General features: G+C 42.1%; 1 protein-coding gene across 2 annotated transcripts in view; it reads left to right on the top strand.

The window, feature by feature from the left end:
* The window catches only part of LOC122543384 (tumor necrosis factor receptor superfamily member 14-like), a 59,162-nt gene extending 40,737 nt beyond the window's left edge, over positions 1-18,425 (top strand). The window contains exons 5-9 of one of the 2 annotated variants that reach the window (XM_043682062.1): positions 3,067-3,136; positions 6,929-7,071; positions 8,714-8,733; positions 11,075-11,231; positions 17,930-18,425. In XM_043682062.1, coding sequence (XP_043537997.1) covers positions 3,067-3,136; positions 6,929-7,071; positions 8,714-8,733; positions 11,075-11,231; positions 17,930-18,024 — 485 coding nt within the window. In that variant the 3' untranslated portion in view covers positions 18,025-18,425. The remainder of the gene's footprint in view (positions 1-3,066; positions 3,137-6,928; positions 7,072-8,713; positions 8,734-11,074; positions 11,232-17,929) is intronic. The other variant, XM_043682063.1, reaches the window with a different exon arrangement.
* The last annotated feature ends 3,367 nt before the right edge of the window (positions 18,426-21,792 follow it).

Below are 21,792 nucleotides of genomic sequence, written 5' to 3'. Positions count from 1 at the left end.
CCTCAGGAAGGACATACTGGCATTGGAGCGTGTCCAGCGGAGATTCACACGGATGATCCCTAGAATGGCAGGTCTAACATACGGGGAACGGCTGAGGGTCCTGGGATTGTATTCATTGGAGTTTAGAAGATTAAGGGGAGATCTAATAGAAGCTTACAAGATAATACATGGCTTGGAGAGGGTGGACGTGAGGAATTTGTTTCCGTTAGGCGAGGAGACTAGTACCCGTGGACACAGCCTTAGAATTAGAGGGGGTAAATTCAGAACAGAAATGCGGAGACATTTCTTCAGCCAGAGAGTGGTGGGCCTGTGGAATTCATTGCCACAGAGTGCAGTGGAGGCTGGGATACTAAATGTCTTCAAGGCAGAGATTGATAAATTCTTGATGTCACAAGGAAGTAAGGGCTACAGGGAGAATGCGGGTAAATGGAGTTGAAATGCCCATCAGCCATGATTGAATGGCGGAGTGGACTCGATGGGCCGAATGGCCTTACTTCCGCTCCTATGTCTTATGGTCTTAAGATTTTGATGGGGCTTGATAGGGTATGTGCAGCGAGGTTGTTTCCTATGGCTGGGGAGCCGAGAACTTGGAGACACAGTCTCAGGATTAGGCTCTGGTTAGGTCCACTTGGAGTGCTGTGAGCAGATCTGGGCAACACACTTTAGCAAGGATATATTGACCTTGAGGGGAATGCAACATCAGCTTACAAGAATAATACCTGGAGTGCAGAGGTTAGGTTCCAAGGAGAGATTGTACAATTTGACCCGTTTTCTCTTTCTAGAATTTAAAGTTGTAAGGGGTGATCTGATCGATCTCTTAATGATCTTAACAGGAGAAGACAAGGTAAATAAAGATAGGCTATTTCTACTGGCTGGAGATCCTAGATCAAGGAGGCTTAGTCTGAGAATTCAGGCCAGACCATGCAGGAGAAATGTTAGGAAGCACTTCTACACACAAAAAGGGTGGGAGAGGTTTTGAACCAATGGATGGTTGATCAATTGTTAATCTTAAATTTGAGATAGAGACGTTTTTGTTATGCAAAGGTATTAAGGGATATGGGCCAAAGGCAGGTATATGGACTGAAGTCTCAGATCAGCCATGATCTCATTGAATGGTGGAACAGACACGAGGGGCTGAATGGCCTCCTATGTTCCTCTGACAGGATGATTATTTCCAACTGCAATGAGGAGAAATTGTAAATCTTTGGAACTCTATGCCCCAGAGAACTTTGGATATTTGTAGATCCAAAGTTGAGATTGATGCACCCTCAGGTGCTGCGACGCTCCCTGGGCACTGCGACGCTCCCTCAGTGCTGACCCTCCAACAGTGTAGGCCTATATAATTTTATTTTCTAAATTTGAGATTGTGGACAAAAATTGGGGGGGGGGGGGGAGAAAAAGTGACTGTTTTAACGCCAAGGGCTGTGGAAGGAACTGCTGCACTTTTAAAAACAAGCTATTAAAATTTGTTTGCATTGTGTTTATCTTGCCCACGGCCTGGACAGAGCAGCAACAATGTTCATAGATGGCATGGCATAGGAGTGTGCGAGCAGATTGAAATTTGGCCAACAAGAAGGAGCTGATTGGTCACAATTATACAAACCTGTTGTGAATGCCAAAGATTGACACCAAATCTGTGATTGTTCAGTTGGCCAGGAACCAACTTGTGGTATGAACAGTAGTGCTGGAAGGGAAATAGCTCTCACTCTCTCTGACTTTCCTTTTGTTTATCATAAATTGTAGTTCTTGTCAAATACAGAAATCTGGTCAGTGTTTTCTGTTAACTTGGTTCCAACAGACAGGTAAATTGGGGACTTTGTCTACATCAATTCAGTCACTAACTTCTGTGGCATCCCTGAGAGTAGCAGAAGTTGAGAGTCAGCGCACGTTCCCAGTTGGGTTGGGTCAATAGTGTCAGCTTTGACCACATGCTTAAGTCTGCTGTGGGACGTGAACTTGACTCTTTGCCTCAGAGGGAACCACTGCTCTCACTTGCTGTGTTGTGTTGACCAAAATCTGCCAGAGCAGTAATAGGAGTGTTCCAATGGACCTTGACAGCTGAGACAAAGAGAAAGTTCTGAAATCAGACAGAATTTCTGTTTATAATGAGCAATGACTTCTATTGAAGCAGAATCTTTTTATTTAAATTGAGGAAAAGTGCAGAATGCTGGAATGCACTGGGATCGAGATGACCTTGTGAATCCCAAAAAGTCAGTAACAATTCTGATTTCCAACATTCATTGGTTCTCTTGGGTGTTTTTTTTACAAAAGATCAGTATAGTAATAATTAGTTGCAGTAATAATAAATGAAATGTTGGTCTTTATTGTAAGAGTATAAAAAATAGGGAAGTCATTTTACAACTGGATAGGCCATTGGTTAAACTGCACCTGGAGTGATGTGTACTGTTTTGGTCTCCTTCCTCGAGGAAGGACATACTTATATGGAAGGAATTGAGGATTTGGCTGATTCCTGGGAAGAAGGGTTTGCCTTGAGAGGAAAGGTTGAGCGGGTTGGGCTGATACTTATTGCCGTTTCGAAGAATGAATGGGATTTAATTGAAATCTTAAGGCCCTGAAGGAACTTGACCGGATAGATGCCAAGAAGGTATTTCTCCATGCATGGGTATCTAGAACTGGGGGACGTTGTTTAAAAATGAAATCCAGTTAGGATGGAGAGGAGGTGAAATTTATTTTCTCATAAGGTCGTTAGTCAATGGAATCCATTTGAAGAGACTGGTTGAGGCTGGATCATTGAATAGATTCAGAGCTGGGTTTGACAGTTTTCTGATCGATAGTGGAGTCAAGGGTTATGGGATAGACATTGGGTAGAAGAATGGAGTCAGGGACACTATCAGACCAGCCATGATTGTGTTAAAATGTAGTGCAGCCTGAAGTGGCTAAATAGCCAATCCTGCATATTATAATCCTATTACAATTTTATGAAAGTGAGGTCAGGAGTGTACATAACTGGGATCTCTACTGCTCAGTGTTTGTCATTGCAACTCAGACTAGAACTGTGATAAACACCTCATTATAAGAACTGACTGCTCAAACCTTGTTCCTCAGGAGCTTACAGGAAAGACACAGAATGCCGCCGTCAAGAAACTGGGAGTATTTCACCTGAAGAAGGGACAGGGTGAGTTGACTGTGAGATAACTTTCATTCCAACAGATTTGCAGATATGGCCTACCAATGTCCCGGTAGCATCAGTCTTTCCTCTTCACCAGATTTCGCTCTGTCCCTCTCGCCCTGTGGCCTTCTCGCGCTCGCTCTCTCTCTCGCTCACTCTCTCTTGCTCTGTCTGTTGCTTGCTTGCTCGCTCTCTGTCTGTCGCTTGCTCTCTCTGTATGTCGCTCTCTCGCTCTCTCTCTCTCGCTGTCACTCACTCTCACTCTCTCTCTGTCTATTGCTCGCTCTCGCTTTTTTGCTGTCTGTCGCTCGCTCTCTTGCTGTCTGTCACTCTCGCTCTCTCGCTGTCGCTCGCTTGCTCTCTCTGTCGCTCGCTCTTTCGCTGTCTGTCACTCGCTCTCGCTTTCTGTCACTCGCTCTCGCTCTCTCGCTGTCTATCGCTCACGCTCTCTCTCTCTCTCTCTGTGTCGCTGTCTCTGTCTCTCTATCTCTCGGCATTAACTCTGGGTCCCCCCCCTCCGTGTGCTGGCATTGACTCTGGGTATCTGTCTCTGTCTCTCTCAGTTGCTAAATCCTATTGATGTGTAGTTGCATGGGTTTTGACAGCCTTTGTTATCCCCTTTCAGTTCAGGATCCTGAATTGTGTGTTGACCAGATCCTGAGTGATGTTTCCCAAGTTACTACAGTTGCATGTGGAAGCCCCAAATTATCAACCTCCTTCAGTGAAGAGAAATGAACTGGCTCACCTTTTTTTTTTTCACCCACCCTCTCAGTTGGAACAAGCTCAGGTTATAAAGGAGCCCCTCGTTTGATAATATCTTTTTCCCAGACCAAATGAATTTATATTTTGACAGGAACCAATTTAATCAAGCTTTCTAAACAAAATAGTGAATTTTATTTTACTAAATGTGAAAATAATTAATAGCATCTTGTATATGCACTGTTTGGAATAAAAAAGTGAGTCTAAAATGAGACAAAGGCTAAAGGTTACATGGATTCGTCTCACTTGGTGATTTGTGAAGTGTACAAAGTAAAATGTTGACAGTTGAACATTTTGGGATTCTTGTCATTACAGTTAATTGAAATCCTTTTGTTTTAATTCTGAATTCCTATAATTCCTTTATATGGTGGTTGGCTGGCAGTACTGAGTTGTCCTGTTTTCCTTCTGACTGGCTAGTTGGCATCTAGCACTCCGTAGGCAAACTTTTACCTGCAATACAGGGGTGACGAGTGGGTGGTTCTTTGACTCTGACCTTCACAGCCCATTCTAACTTGAACCCGGGCTAGTAACATGAATACCTTTGTTTTTATCCCCTTTTAAAAAGATATTCATGGAACGACAAAGCATAAACATCTGCACAAGTTGGTTTTCTGCTGAGTGGGGTAAGATAGCCATAACCACCTCCCCCTCCATTGTGTCTTTTTGTTGTGTCTATTTGATGTTTCCATGATACTTTGCAGGTGTGGTATTCCATTGGTCCCACACTGGACTTTGCGAAACAGCGCTGAATTTACATCCACATCTATTCTTGTCTTTAGCAATCCTCGCGTTTTTCCTTTCTAAAATAAATTTGTAATTAAAAGTTAAAAATGTCTATAGTATATGGAGTTTCTGATCTGTCTTCATGATAATGAAAGCAGGAATTAGAACAGTCTGCAATGTTTCTGCAGTCATGGGTTCTCAGTGTCATCTCTGAGCCTCACCTTATCAAATGTCCACAGCCGCTGTCCAGCAAGGAAGGTCAGAAACCATAACCCCAAAGCATGCCATTCCACGCTTACACCACTCACTCACTCACCTCCCTACCTCCCGGGGCTGCACTCACCTTTTCAGGATTACACCACTACCCCAGTGAAAGAAAGAGAGACTTGCATTTCAAAGCACCTTTGCGGCCAGCAAATGTTTTTTATCAACTACAGTATTTTAATGTGGGAAATGTTTCGTTAGGAAGAGCTTCTGCTCTCCTGCTCCTCTGATGCTGCCTGACCAGCTGTGCTTTTCCAGCACCACACCCTCTACTCTGATCTCCAGCATCTGCAGTCCTCACTTTCTCCTGAAAAGTAAATGATATCTTGGCTAATGTCTCCTCTGAAAGATGGTACCTTTGGCAGTGCAACACTGTTGATGTAATATTGGGAGTGTTGATCTGCAAAATATGCTGAAGTCACTCTAATAAGACGTGAACTTTGATCTTCTAACTCAGAGGATAGAGGACTGCCGACAGTTCTTCTACCACCTTGATACAATGGAGAACAGCCTTCGTCAACAAACACACCTGTAGGACGTGTGGTTCACAATATGGAAAGCCCATTGGTTTGAAAGAGCTGCACTAAATTGTCTATGAGATTGGAATACTGAAAGCTGGAACTTTCTCCCTGAAAACACTGAATAATTTGGGCAAATTACGATTTTCAGTACTGAGATCAATAGACTTTTTTTGTTGAGCAAAGTTATCAGAGATGGGAAACAAAAATGGGTAGATGGAGTTGAGAAAAAATATTAGCTGTGTGAAATAGCTATGTGAACAGCTGAGCAGGATTAAGGAGATGAATGGTTCTTTCCTGTTTCAATCTCAAAACAAGTGTGTTAGCTAGCAGTATGCCATAATCCATGCATGGTATTGTATTTTGGGCTGCTGTTGAGCAATGCTCAATACCAGTGATTTAAATGTACAGTATAATCTGTTAGAATCAATAGAATCCCTCGTAGAATCACAGAATCCCTACAGTGTTGAAAGAGGCCATTAGGTCCATCAAATCTGCACCAGCCCTTCGAAGTGCATCCCACCCAGACCTAACCCTCGACCCTATCCCACATTTCCCATGGCTAATCCACCTGGACTATGGGAGGTAACCGGAGCACCCGGAGGAAACCCACGTAGACACTGGGAGAATGTGCAAACTCCACACAGTCACCCGAGGCTGGAATCAAACCTGGATTCCTGGTGCTGTGAGGCAGCAGTGCTAACTGCTGAGCCACTCGTCCCACCTATTATATGGGCAGTCTCGCACAGAGGCTACAGGTGCAGGAAATGGACAACTATCAAATGACCACTGGACTCTCAATAGGCTGAGGTTGAGTTTGTAACTCATTGCTGTAAAGGAGCTTTATTCTGTATCTAACCCCACTCTGTATCAGTCCTGAGAGTGTTTGTTGAGGCTACTTTCAGTTTAAAATAGTAGAGGGAGCTGTGCATTTGGTTAAGACTAAAGGGAGGTTTCCTTGGTATCTAACCCCATGCTGTCCCTGTCCTGTGAGTGTTTGCTGGGGACGGCATCGAAGGAGCTTTAATTTCGGTTTAAAAGAGTAGTAGGAGATTTATTCTCTATCTTAACCTATTAGTACTGTTAAAATTCAACAATGTTTTGTAATTGTAAATGTGTACTAGGTTAGATTTGTCATCAATGTGATCATGTGTCTATGTGAAATGTCTCCTTTTTGAATTTTTTTATTCACTCCTGGGATGTGGGCTTTCCTTTTTTAAATTTGGCTGATTAGGGAATGTGTGTGCAGTGGGCTGAGTTGTCATTTATTCCTTATAGAAGGGAATTTGCAAGTGACAATGCTCCTAAGTGTTTGTTACCATTATCCTAGGTGGTAAAGGTCACAGGTTTGGAAGACGCTGTCACATTGTTGGGGAACAACTTCTTTCATGACTCAGTGGCTTCATTAACATGAAGCATTGACACAAATGTGGAACTGTCACTGAGACTACACCATTCCATTTCATTATTCCTCAGACCCTCAAACCCACTCTGCATTGATGAATTTATGACAATGTTTGTTTTGTTTCCACAGAGAATGTGTGCCTGGACAGACTGGGGACATATCTGGATGCGTTTCTGACATCTATGTTATAGTCCTTTCTGTGCTGTTATGCGTTTTAGTTGGGATACTTTTGTTCTTGCACTGGAAATCCTTGACCACTCCCTTCTGCTCAGGTATTCCTCAAATTTCAGCAGCTTGTGAATGGGGTTTGCATCCCCAGACTGTCCACAGTATGGAAATATGTTAAAGCTCTTAACCAGCGTGCTGGCAAAGGGAAATCTCAAGGCTTGGAGGTGGTTGTTAGGGCCAAAGCTATCAAAGAACCAGGGACAGAGGTGATGAAAAGTGGTGACTTTTGGTGAAACATTACCAAAAGCAGGGTTGTGTCTGGAGTAAACTACAGAAGCAGCAAAGAGTTTGTCTCTTGGTGTCTGAGAGAGTGTTGAGTCTGCGACGAGAACAGCTGACAGGTAAAGCTGGCTCAGGTTGGATAGAGGGGTTGTGGACAGATTTGATAACAGATTTGATCATTTGAGCCCAGAATTTGAATGACTGTAGTGCAGGGACCCTGTGCAGCTAGGTGCAGAGTATAGGGGTGGGATATTGGAGACCTGGGACTGTGTAGGAGAAGTTTAGCATGAGTTTAGAGAATAGAAAAAGACATAATGAGGGGGAGACAAGGAGCAGAGAGTGGTGTGATGAGAGGGGAGGATATTGATTTGTTTGAGGGACTTGTAATGGACATGGGGTGGGTTTAGGGTGAACAGGTTGTCGAGGTCCTTCAGCACTGGCTCCAGCATGGCAAGTTAATGGATTCCCAGTAAAATGGATGTGGGGATACAAGAGAGCTGATAAGACTCTTTCTATTTCTCATAATGTGTAACTGAGGTGAGTACTGAGTCAAACTGGTGTAGATCAGGCTGACTGACTGTGGTAGAAAAGGTTAAAAGATGTTTGGGCATGAGGTGCTGCTGGAGTTGTCTGAATGAGCAGCAGGTACAAAGTGCAGAATTGCATGTGTGTGAAAATGAACAATGAAAGATAAGCGATAAAATGCATCCTGGTAACCATCAAGCCACCTGAAATACAGGACAAGTGGTCACCTTGGCACAGATCTGTCACAGGCACACCTGTAATTTCTGTTGACATTGCAGTTTCCATTGAGTGACCAGAGTTCTGTTAATTTTGTGTGTTTTCTGGGCACTATGTGTCTCACCTGCTTCAGAGCAATGGCCTGTAGAAATTGCCTGAGCCATGTCATTGTTGTCCTTGTCTCACGTCAACTTACTCAGCCCCACTTGGAAAGGTTGGGCCTTGGCTGATGCCCTGGAACTATATGGGGAGTAGACTAGTGTGCACTTACATCAGCCAACTTTGTGGGACTGACTGATGGGCCTGACCCACTGAGCAAACCATTAGATCAACCCAGCAAGCAATCAAAAGAATTGTCATGAATAGAAGAGCACAGCTGAAAGATTGCAAGGAACCTAGTTCAGTGTCACCAGGTATTAAAGTGACAGCAAAACACTGTTTGAAATCTGAAATAAAAGCAGGAAGTGATGGAAATACTCAGCTGGTCTGGCAGCATCTGTGAAGAGAGAAACAGAGTTAATGTCTACACTCTAATATAACTTCTTCCAAACTGCAAGTGCAGCTCTGAAGAAGTGTTGTATTCGATTTGAAACGTTTGACTGTTTCTGTCTTCAGAGATGCTGCAAGCCAGCTGAGTATTTACAAAATTTTGTTTTTGTTTGATTATTATCAGGAATTTGTGAGAATCTTATTTAAAAACTATTTTATATTTTTGTCTTTTAGCTATCGCATGGTGTTTAGAGGTAAGCCAATTTTGTTTCCTGGATGAAGTTTATGTTCTTTGTAATCTGGGTTCAAACAAAGGGAGGTAAAGTGTGCTGTGGATGGGAGTGAATGTGCCACTTAGCTTACAGCAAACTCAATCTATTTTCCCATTGGAGCCCAATTCAAAATGATCTGAGATCAGTTTCCATCCCGGGTTGGTTTTGTTTCCTTGTAACACTCAATGTTTCCATGGAGATGAGATACAAGAGTAACAAAAATTCATTTTTGTTAGCCAACCAGTGTTTGAGATGACTGACAAGAGAGTCACTAGTTATTGGTGTAGATGGTTCAGCTTGAAGACCTATGACTACTGGTGTCACTCAGCAATTGACTCAACACTCACAAGCTTCACAGTCTGTTTGCATGACGTGAGCAGTGCTGTTGGGAACATGGGCAGCAGGTTTGCAGATGACACCAAATACAACAATTAAGAAAGAAATGAAATCAAATGCAAAAGATGTGCTGGGGAATGGACCATACGTTGTAAATGGTAGTTAATTTGGATAAATGTAATGTTTTGCACATTGGTAGGACCAAAGCAGAATACACTTATCAGATAAATACTGAATTTTGCTTGACCACTACGTAGTGATTTCTTACCAATGTTTCTTCATGTTGTGAGTTTGTAATGGCCCATCCCTTTCCCGGTGATCATAAATCTTCTAGGATCCATTGTAGTATCTTCCTACTCATGGGAATGAGGCTGATAGGCCTTTAGATCTCTGGCTGTGATCTCCTCCATTATTTTCTTGAAGGTAGGAACTGTATGTGATAGGTCAAATTAGAACCATCCCTGACTTTATTGAACTCTTGAAGATGCAGAAAAAGCACTCTCAGCGCTCTTGTCCCCACTTTCTAATCCCCATTAGGTGATTATCCAGACCTGGGAGTGCTATCAACTAACCAAAGTGGTATTGCTATCTATTTAATAATGCCATTCAATGATGAGCTTAGAAAAATGTACAGGAATATTAATTGATGTAAATAGCCATTGAACAATTCTCTCCTAACCTGAGACTAAGTTTGAATTAGATGTTCACTAAAAGACCATTTACCATTACTGCTACAATTTCATATCTGTTTCTTTCAAGATTTCCAGAGGTTAATCTTCTGGATGTTTTTGTGTCCCTCAATTGCATGTGATATTTGTCCCTATTATGCTGAGTTATCCCAAGTGTATGAAATGCCTTCTGTTCCAATTGAATTTGTCTCTGCTTGTTTCTTGTTAGTTAGGATGATTTTGTTTTGCCATGGCAATTCTTTAATTAGTGTTTGGATTCTACTTCTAATCCTTCTCCTTCATTCTCAATACTCCATTGATAACATAGTAGGGTTGTTCAGTCAGCATTTGTGCGTGAGTTTGTCAATTATTTCTGCCTTTTTAAATGATGGAATCAGCCTTTAGGTTATCTGCAACCTTTGTTTCACAGTAAGATTTTTTTTTCCACTCATTTATGAGAGGTAGGCATCACTGGCTGAACCAACATTTATTGTCCACCCTGAATTGCCCAGGGTAGATAAAGGTCAACTACATTGCTGTAGGTCTCAAGTCACGTAGACCAGACCAGGTGAGGTCCGATTTCCTTTCCTAAAGAACATTAGGGAAGCCTTTTTTTTTTTGCAACAATCAATGATGGTTACATGGTCAGCATTAGGCTAGCTTTTCATTCCAGATTTTACTGAATTCTAATTTTACCATCTGCCATAGTGGGATTTGAACCCATGTCCTCAGAACACTTGCCTTGGGATCTGGATTATAAGCCTAGTAATTTATCACTACAGCACCACAGCTTCCCCAAATGTAATGATGTTACAATCTGGGTTGGTCAGTTTGGTACAACAGTAACGATATCAAATGGTTTACAAGCCAAAACTAGCATTTGTCCACCTTTCACCCACATGCAGTGTGAGAAAACCAGTATTGATTGATTGGTTAATTTGATTGAGAGAGATGGTTGTAATGGAAGCTGACACCCAGAGATGAGTGGTGATCATCTGTCACATGAGAGAAATTTTCTAATCTGAGAGAGGACTAGGTTAGCTTCTCTCTACAGGGGCAACATTCAAGTCTCCGAATCAAAACATCAAAAATCATTATCTTGTTTAAAAGATATTAGTGAAGATTTCATGATCTAAAGCTCCCAGTTCAAAGCTGCTTCTTGTTGGAGTACAGTGTAGAATTTGGCAGTAGGGGTGGTCGGGATACCCTTCTCATCTCTAATATTAATGTATGGGAACTGTGCTGGAGTTCCCAAGTCAATAATTTGTAATTTAATGACCGGCTTGATTTGTTTTTTTAATTGCAATGTCCTCACTCAGCAGAAGACTAAGGAAAAGGAAGCAGTTATCCAGCGACCTGTGCAAGAGGAGGGCCACCAAACATTTTTGCGGGTTTCATTAGAAGAGAAGTCAATGGATAGTTTCTCAACTCATACCAAGCCAATCCATGACTTTGCCCCAGTAAAAATGAAAGATGGTGAGTGTGTCAGCATTAAAGTGAGGACGGACCAGCCTCTGGTCTTCAGTTTTCAAATATGTCTGCATGAAATTAACCTTACTGAATTTCCTGGATTCAGTTATTATGGACAGTAATGATTTGCAGGTGCAAGTTCAACTTGGAGGGTCAGATGTGGTAGCTGTACTGGGATATGGATGTAAGCCAATCAAGACTAGGGACTGAATAAACAAGATTATATGGTCCGCAGAAAAGACTCTGGAAAATAGTCATGGGAGAGATAGTCATAATGACTGATTGAAGAGATGTTACCCCTCGTTGTATCCTTTTGTCATTCAGTAGTGTATGTAGTGGAAACTTTATAGGTAGAATTAAGAGATAGAAAACGGTCATCATAGTTGTAAAGTAGTAGAATGTATCATGCCAAGCATGTAGGAAAGATGGTAATGGGAAAATTTTGCCTTTCAGATTGGAATAATCAAACTAGTAGATGTCAGAAAGGTAGTGAATTTCTAGAGTGTATCTAAGGTAATTTTCTCAAATATGATGCCCTAGAACTAACAAGGGCCATTCCACATTAGATTAGATTAGTAATCCATAATGAGACACATTTAGTTCACATCTTAATGGTGCAAGATTCATAGAGTCATTTATCAAAGAGTATTTATCAAATGGTGATCATAACATTATCTACCTATGTTTGGGGGTGTGAGTGGATCTCATCTGTTGTCTTCTTCCAATCATGTCCAATTCTCATTTCAGGGTTGTGCCTGTTCTGTGCATGAGTAGTCTGTACTTTCTGCATGATGCAGTAACCTAGAGAGTCTGGAACCAATGCATGTGTGTTTCTGAGTGAGCATGCATGCTCAGTTGCCCCGAAAGTGTGGCATCAAGGAGCCCTAGCAAAACTGGAGTCCCTGGGAATCGGGGCAAATTCTTTGCTGGTTGGAGTCATACATGGCACATAGGAAGATGGTTGTGGTTGTTGAAGGTCCGTCATCACAGCTACAGAACACCTCTGCGGGAGTTCCTCAGGGTAGTGTCCTAGACCCAACCATCTTCAGCTACTCCATCAATGGTCTTCTCTCCATTGTAAGGTCAGAAGTGGGGATGTTTGCCAATGATTGCGCAATATTCAGCACCATTTGTGAATCCTCAGATACTGATGATGGGAGGTGCTGGTGTTGGACTGGGGTGGACAAAGTTAAAATCACACAACACCAGGTTATAGTCCAACACTTTCGGAGCACTGCTCCTTCATAGCTACCTGACGAAGGAGCAGTGCTCTGAAATCTTGTACTTTTCAAATAAACCTGTTAAATTATAACCTGGTGTCATGTGATGTTTAACTCTGATACAAGAAATGGGCGACGTTCAGGTTTGGGCTGAAAAGTGGCAAATCACATTTGTGCCACACAAATGCCAGGAAATGACCACCTCCAACAAGAGAAAATCTAACTGTCTCCTCTTGTCATGCATTAGCATTATAATCATTGAATTGCACACTATCAACATCCTAGGGGTTACCATTGACCAGAAACTGAACTGGACCAGACATATAAATATAGTAGCTACAAGAGCAGGTCAGATGTTAGGAATCTGGATGAGGGTAAAGCGGTTGACGTGGTGTATATGGATTTCAGTAAGGCGTTTGATAAGGTTCCACAGGGTAGGCTATTGCACAAAATATGAAGGCATGGGATTGAAGGTATTTTAGTGGTTTGGATCAGAAATTGGCTAGCTGAAAGGAGACAGAGGATGGTTGTTGATGGGAAATATTCATCTTGCAGTTCAGTTGCTAGTGGTGTACCACAAGGATCTATTTTGGGTCTACAGCTGTTTGTCATTTTTATAAATGACCTGGATGAGGGCATGGAAGGATGGGTTAGTAAATTTGTGGATGACACTAAGGTAGGCAGAGTTGTAGATAGTGATGAAGGATGTTGTAGGTTAGAGAGACATAGATAAGCTGCAGAGCTGAGCTGAGAGGTGCCAAATGTCATTTAATGCAGAAAAGTGTGAGGTGATTCATTTTGGAAGGAGTATCAGGAATACAGAGTACTGGGCTAATGGTAAGATTCTCGGTAGTGTAGATGAGCACAGGGATCTCTGTGTCTGGGTACATAGATCCTTAAGTTGCCACCTGGATTGAAAGGGTTGTTAAGAAGGCATATGGTGTGTTAGCTTTTATTGGGAGAGGGATTGAGTTTCGGTGCCATGAGATCATGCTGCAGCTGTACAAAACTCTGATGCAGCCACACTTGGAGTACTGCATACAGTTCTGGTCACCGTAGTATAGGAAGGATGTGGAAGCTTTGGAAAGGGTTCAGAGGAGACTTACTAAGATGTTGCCTGGTATGGACGGGAGGTCTTATGAGGAAAGGCTGAGGGTCTTTTGAGACTGTTTTCGTTAGAGAAGAAGGTTGAAAGGTGACTTAATTGAGACATAAAAGATAATTGGAGGATTAGATAGGGTGGACAGTGAGAGCCTTTTTCCTCGGATGGTGATGGCTAGCACGAGGTGACGTAGCTATAAATTGAGGGATGATAGATATAGGACAGATGTCAGAGGTAGTTTCTTTACTCAGAGGAGTAGGGGGGTGGAATGCAATGCCTGCAACAGTAGTAGACTCACCAACTTTATGGGCATTTAAATGGTCATTGGATAGGCATATGGAATAGTATAGGTTAGATGGGCTTCAGAGTGGTTTCACAGGTCAGCGCAACATCGAGAGCCGAAGGGCCTGTACTACGCTGTAATGTTCTATGTTTTAACCCAGCTCCTGACTCTCCAAAATCTGTCCACCATCTTCAAGATGCAAGCTAGGAGTGTGATGAAATACTCCCCACTTTCCTGGATAGTTATGGTTGCAATGGCACATAAGAAGTGATATCATCCCGGACAAAGCAGCTCACTTGATAGACACACCAACCACCTCCAATTCACATAATTTAGCAGTGACTACCAGGTATAAGGTTTAGTCACCAAGCTTCCATCAACAGGACCTTCCAAAGCCATAACCTTTACCATAGACTTGAAGACACTTACAGCACAGAAGGAGGTCCATTGGCCCATGCTTGTCAACAAAGATCTGACTACACCGATCTCATTTTTTCAGGTTTTGGCCTATATCCTTGGAGGCGATAATATAAGTGAATATTTAAAATACTGCTTCAATATTGAGAGTTTAAAACTCAACCACCCTTTTCAGGCAGGGTGTTCCAGATGCCCACTACCCTCTGGGTGAAAACATTTCTCCTCAACTCTCCTCTTCGCCTTCTATCTCTTACTTTAAATCTGTGACTCTGGTTATTGATTCTTCTACTAATGGAAAAAGTGCTTTCCCATCTACCCTATCAATGTACCTCATAATCTTTATACAATCATCATGGATTTAGTAAGGCAAAGTCAGGTCAGTCAGATATGACTATATTTTTTGAGGTTGTGACCTGGAGTGTTGATGGGAGTAATTGATTGTAGTAAATATGAATTTTGGCAAGGCTTTCATCAAGTCCATATAAGTCACAAATGTAAAATCCCATGGGATTTAAGACAAAGTGGTGAGTTGGATCTAAAATTGGCTCAGAGGCAGAAATGTTTTTGTGACTGGAAAATTGCTTCCATGTAAGGTTCCATAGTGCTCAGTACTACTCCATTGCATATTGTGGTATACGTCAATGATGTGGATTTGAATATATAGGGGTTATGATTAAGATATTTGCAGACAATACAAAAATTGGCTGTAATTCTGATAGCGAGGGAGAAAGCTAGAGACGACAGGGAGGTATCAATGGGCCAGTCAGCTGGGCAGAACAGGGGCAAATAGAGTTGAGTCCAGTGCAGTGTGAGGTTATGCATTTGGAGAGGGCTGATGTCAAATGGAGAGATACTGAGAAGAGTAGAGGAACAGATCAATGAAGATGGCTGGATAAGAAGATATAGAGGGCAAGAAGACTTGAGGCCTTTTTTGGGTCCATGTTTAAGAGCTCTGAGATTATGCAGGAATTGTATAAAACACTAGTTTGACCACGATAGGAGTATTGTGTGCAGTTCTGATCACACTGTCGAAAAGTTGTGAACGTATTAGAGGGTGCAGAAGAGATTTATGAGGATGTTACCAGGACTGGAGAATTTTAGTTATGAGATAAGACTGGATAGGCTGAAGTTTGTTTCCACTGGAACCAAGGAGGCTGAGGAGAGACCAATGAGGGACCCAGTTAGTGAGAATAGGAAGGATCTATTGCCCTTAATTGTACGGTCCATAATCGAGGATATAGATTTAGGATAAGAGATGAGAGATTTTGATGGGCTTTGAGGGAAAACCCTTTCAGATTGTCACCATCCTTGGGAACTCACTGCCTGAAAGGGTGGCAGAAGCAGAATCCCTCAACATTTTAAAAAGTACTTGGATGTGCAATCGAAGTAACAGAATAGACCAACAGTGAAAATGTTACTTCCATCATTTTGTACTATTTTTGGCAGAGGAAGAGGTCAGCCTGCTAAACATTCTAATATTGAAGCAGGGTCAAGGACTCTCCAAAACTAACATGAGCACAATAATGTTACTGACAAAAATATTGGTACTGAAAGGTGACAAATCGCCATGTGGTTTCTGAATACCTATTTCTGTATCTTTTTAAAGGAAGTAAATGAAAATGTTACAGATGTCTGAAATATAATCTTCTACATTTCTCTTCATTTAAAAACTGTTCCTGTAGATTGGCAAATTGTATGTCATTCAGCTATTTAGGAAAAGTGAGAAAAGGAATTGTAGACCAGTTAGCTTGTAGACCAATTCACATTCACTAATGCTAGGTCCAGTCAATAATTAAGGACAGCATGACTGACCTTGGAAAGTTTTCAACTGTTCACAGTGAATCAGTTTTGCAGTCTCTAGGCCCTCTAACAGTAGCTGACAAAGAAGAAATCGGTAGACAAAGAGCGCATGTAAAAATGGTAGTACATTATAAGGGAAATCAGGCTTCATGTAGGTTGGGAAAGTTAATTTGGCAGAAGTAGACAAAAAGAAGAATTTGTAAATTTATACAAGGCACTAGTTAGACCACACCTTGAACATTGTGAACCATTTTAGGCCCCTTGTCTGAGCAAAGATGTACTGGCATTAGAGGCAGTCCAGAGAAGGTTCGCTAGGCAGATACCGGGTCTGGAGAGGTTAAGCTAATTGGACCTATACTCATTAAAATCCGAAAGAATGAGAGGTATCCTTATTGAAAAATATAAGATTCTTAGGGGTCTTAACAGGGTAGACGTAGAAGATTTTTTAAAAAAATTCACTTGCAGGATGTGGGTGTCACAGGCTGGCCAGCATTTATTGCCCATTCATAGATGCCCTGAGCGGTATTCCTGAACAGCCTCTGTGCTGTGTCTCGGTCAATGCCAGATATTACATCTGGTCTCATTTTTGTTGAGACTTTGTAGCAGTTGAGACAGCTGAGTGGCTTACTGAGCCATGTCAGAATATGGTTGACTCTCAACTACTCTCTATGGAACGAGAGTGGGGGTCAAATCCAGTGAGAATGGCAAACTTCCTTCCCTGAAGGATATATGTGAGCCAGATAGGTTTTTCCAACAATTGGCAATGGTTTTGTGGTTTTCAGCAGATTCTTAATTTTCTTTTATTGAATTCAAATTCCACCATTTGCTGTGGTGGAATGTTCTCCAGAACGTTAGTGGAGTTTCTGGATTAATATTAAGTCGTCATAGGTACAGATTCTTCAGTTACAATTCTTATGGGGGATTTGATAGAGGTTTTCTAAATCATGAGTGGGTCAGACAGATTAGATAGGGAGAAATATTCCCCCTCACGAAAGGAAGAAGAATGAGGGGGCATATATTTAATGTGATAATACCATTAGGTCATCACCTTCCTTAGTTCCCCTTCTGGGAGGGTTTAGGACCGAAGGCATAATCTGAGTAATGGGTCACCCATTTCAGATAGAGATGAGGAATTTCTTCTCTCTCAGGATGCTGAATGTGTGGAATTCTTCTCTGCAGAGACTGGGCCTTGAAATGCTTAAAGGCTGAGATAGATTTTTGATCAATATGGGAATCCAGAGTTATGGAGAAAAGGCAGGAAAGTGGACGGGAGGATTATCGCAGAATAATCGGCCCATCATCTCTGCACCGGCTTGTTAAACTAGTATCATTACCTAGTGCTAATCTTGACTTTTCCTGAAACACTTGCGCATTATTTTTCTCCAAATAATCAGCCATTGCCCTCTTGAATGCCTCGATTGAGTGCATTGCATATCCTAAGTACTTGCTGTATGAATTCATTTTTTTGTCATATCACCCTTGCTTACTTTGCACATCACATTCGTTTTCCTTTCACGAGTGGGAATACATCTCCCTATCTATTCTGCCTGGCCCACTCATGACTCAGAAAACCTCTATCAAATCTCCTCTCAGCTGCCTTCTCTCAAAGGAGAATAGTCCCAACTCCTTCAATCTATCTTCATCACTGAAGTTTCTCATTCCTACAATTATTCTTGTAAAATGCTTCTGCACTGTCTCCAATACATTCATAGTCTTCCTATAATGAGGTGTTCACTACTGTATACAATACTCCAGTTGAGGTCTAACAATTATCTTGCCCCAAGTTCAACATGACTGTCCTTTCCCACACTGGGACTGGTTTTGTGCTCTTTGTGAAATAGCTTGTATAGTTTGAAAATTTCTGATATTTTTTGTATTTCAGTGGGTACATCTGAGTCACAATATTCCGATTTTGGAGTGGCGATTTCGACAAACAGCTCCGTGGAAAAGTTTCAAGATGCTAAAGATCTGCAGTGAAGGAGAACCTTCCTCTTTACTTCTTCCAGGATGAATTGTTGCTAGCAGCAAGATTTTGAAGTCCCAGAAAACAATTTTTTGATTACAAGATGAGATTTAATTTTCTGGTTGCCTCTTTAGTGAACCCAAGGTGTAAGATTTTGGGAGTAGATAAGGATACAAATATCCTCAAGTGAGAACAGTCAATTAATCTACACTTTCCTGTCACTTGATATCCCAAGATGAGTGCTTCCTAGATACAGATGGTTCAGTTACAAGTTTTTACTGGGGGGGGGAGGAGAAGAGAATAAAGAAATTTAGGGGGTCTGGAACAACCTTCCTGTCTCCCAAAATATTCTTGTAACAGCTTTAAAACACAAACCACATTCCCATTGGTTCCAAGCATTACCATATTTTACTTTTTTTAAAAAACTTTTAAAGAGCCTGAGCCCCTTCTGGAATTTTAGTTTTGCCCCCTTTAAGGGCATAAAATGGCAGTATCGACTGCTGCTGCACACTGTCCACCTGATTCCCCTCATCCACTGCATAGACACGGCTCAGCGTGTCCATTTGCCACCAGCCGGTGGGGATCCCCAGCTCAACATGGGAGTCCTCCCCCTCTCTGTCGGGGATCTGGGGTTGAGGGTGCGATAGTTCATGGACTCCTAACCCAAATGCATATTCTATGGCGCTGTGGGGTCTGTGGACCATGTATGTATTGGTTGTGGGTGCTTGCACTCCCTTTTTGATTTCCTTAAAAACCTGCTCCTCTGTTTTTGGTTGCAGTGCTGAAAAGAATGCAATATTTAACTTGTGCTTGAAATCAGGACTTATTAGCTTGCGCAGGCTTGGGATTTTGGAGGGATATAGTTTAATTTGTGTAGTTTTAATTTTATTTTCACTATTCTATTTTCAGCTGCATGTTACAATAAAAAGATTATTTTCTAAATGTATTGTTATTTTTATTTTCAGCACTGGCAACGTTCTGAAGGATAGTCATATTGGATATGAAACGTTCACTTTCTCTCTCACCACGGGTTTCTCTAGCATTCTCTGTTACGTATATGCCCTACCCTGGTTACAGACCACACTGGGAGAGTTGTGAGCATATTTAGGAGAGTTATTGAAGATTGCACTGTAGATGGACTTGAGAGACATCTTGATTCCAAGGGATAAAAGAATTTTTTTAAAAACTAGGTTTGTCAACCCTAGAATTCAGAAGATTAAAGAGTGATTAAACTGTTAAACCAGAGACCCAGATAATGTTCAGGAGACCAGGTTCTAATCCTGCCATGGCAGATGGTGGAATTTGAATTCAATAAAAACCTAGAATTAAAAGTCTAATGATGGGGAGATTCAAGATGGTGGCAGTCTGAGAAGTCTGCTGTGTTGGGCTCTGTGCCATATCTTGAGTGGAAACTTTTTAGTACAAAATAGGTAGAGCACCTAGAACCCCTTTAAATTAGGATTTAGAGACTCTGGAGTTGAAATGAAGACATCTAAAGGATGGAGCTAGGGGAGTGCAGCAGGCATGGCACTCTGCTTCTGTGTCGGGCACACCCACAGCTGCTGCTTCGACTCCTGTGGCGGCGCCTTTTAAGTTTGGTGGAGGAGCAGCAGCATCTACTCATGGAGTTTGCAAAACTGAAAAAAATTGAGGGAGTGCTGGAACTGATAACTGCCATGCTGACAAAGCATGAGCAGGAGGTCCAGGCTTTGGATCGGCGTGTGGAAGTGGTGGAACAGGACCGCAGCCTTCGCGGTCGTGATGGAGAGCTCCAAGGGGGGGGGGTCTGAACCTTGGAAAGCCAGGTTCGGGCCCTGCTGGAACAAGTAGACGACCGCAGAAACTGAGGTTGGAGAAAAAACTTGTTGTGTGTCTTTCAGGAATGTGACGATGGCGAAAGCCTTGCTGAATTTCTTGAGAGGTGGCTCCCAGAGTTGCTGGGGCTGGAGATAGAGTTGGGTGAGGGGAGTGTGGAGCGGGCCCACCGGATCGCGATATTCAGGTCCAGGCTGGATTAGTGCCCCTGTCCAGTCCTAGTGCAACTCCAGCACTATAAAGAGAAGCAGTTAATAATAAAAACAGCCAGAAGACTGGGAAGAGATCCACAGCTCTGGTTTATCATGGTTTGAGGATAATGTTTTTTCAAGACTTTTCTGGGACCATGATTAAGAAAAAGAAGACTTTTGATGATGTAAAGAAAAAATTAAGAGACTCAAATATTCAATATTCTCTGAGGTAACCGGCAGTGCTATGTTTTAATTATGAGGGAATCTGTTTACAATTTCGACTGGGCGGAAAAAGCAAAAGAATTTTTGTACTCATTGAAATAATAGACTTGGACCGAGGGGGAAAAAAGGAAAAGATATGTGCGGACAATGGTATAATTTATTTTTAATCTTCTCTTTTTCTTTGTTCTTTTCCCTTTTGTGGTCTCAGGCCTTAGAGGCTTGGTATTGCTTTGGTGTAAAATCTGGTTTGTTTTATATTGTATTCATTTGGTAGTTATCTGTTATTCTGAGTGAGGGGTGGTTACTTTGGTGTGAAGATGTGTGGGGTTGAGATGTGGTCGGGGAGGGGTGGGTGTCCACTGTCAACTTGTAGAAGTGTAAATAACATTTTTTTTCCCATTGGCTGGGTTTGGGGCGTGGCCTTAACTGGAAGGTGCCAGGACAGCTGTAAAATTAGATTCCCTTGATTAGATTAGATTCCCTACAGTGTGGAAACAGGCCCTTCAGCCCAACAAGTCCACACCAACCCTCCGAAAAAGAGTACCCCACCCAGACCCATTTCCCTCTGACTAATACACCTAACACTATGGACAATTTAGCATGGCCAATTCACCTGACCTGCACATCTTTGGACTGTGGGAGGAAACCCATGCAGGCACGGGGAGAATGTGCAAACTCCACATAGTCAGTCACCTGAGGCTGGAATTGAACCTGGAACCCTGGTGCTGTGAGGCAGCAGTGCTAACCACTGATCCACTGTTTCTTAATTTTAGTTTCTAAATTTTAGTAGGGTTTGTAGGAATAGTTTTTAAATTTGATAAGGTTGGGAGTAAATACCCCTTATAGTGGTGTAAGATCTCTGGAGATGTGGTTTTTGTTTATTTGTTCAAGTTAGGAGTAGTGGTTAGTTTCTTAATTTTAGTAGTGTTTGTAGGAATAGTTATAAATTTGATAAAGTCTGTGCTTTTTTCCACTTGCCGCACATTAAATTAGCTTTTTCTTGAGGGACCGTGGGCTGTAGTGTGCAGACATGACTAGTGATCTGTTCAGGTGGTGCACCTGGAATATAAAGGGGAGCCATTCCCCCATTAAAAGAAAAAATTAAATACTTTCCCATACCATCTGCTTCTATCCCCCTCCATGACTATAGTGAAGGTCAGGGAGTTGTGATCACTATCACTGAAATGCTCTCCCACCAAGGTATCTGACACTTGGCAGATCCAATATGGCCTCCCCTCTAGTCAGCCTGTCTACGGATTGAGTCAGGAACCCTTCCTGGACACACCTGACAAAAACTGCTCCATCCAAACTATTTGTACTAAGGAGGTTCCAATCAATATTAGGGAAGTTAAAGTCACCAAGACAACCATGATTCTTCTGCACCTTGTCCAAAATCTGCCTCCCAATCAGCTCCTCTGTGTCTCTTGGAAACTCCCAATAAAGTGACTGCTCCTTTCCTGTTTCTGACTTCCACCCATACTGACTCAATAGACAAACCCTCCTCGAAGACCTCCCTTTTTGCAGCTGTGATACTATCCCTGATTAGTAATGCCA

Source organism: Chiloscyllium plagiosum, chromosome 43 (genome assembly GCF_004010195.1).
Source record: "Chiloscyllium plagiosum isolate BGI_BamShark_2017 chromosome 43, ASM401019v2, whole genome shotgun sequence".
NCBI classification, from domain to species: domain Eukaryota; kingdom Metazoa; phylum Chordata; class Chondrichthyes; order Orectolobiformes; family Hemiscylliidae; genus Chiloscyllium; species Chiloscyllium plagiosum.
Note: the sequence above shows the minus strand (reverse complement) of the source record. Positions and strands in the feature narration are given on the sequence as shown.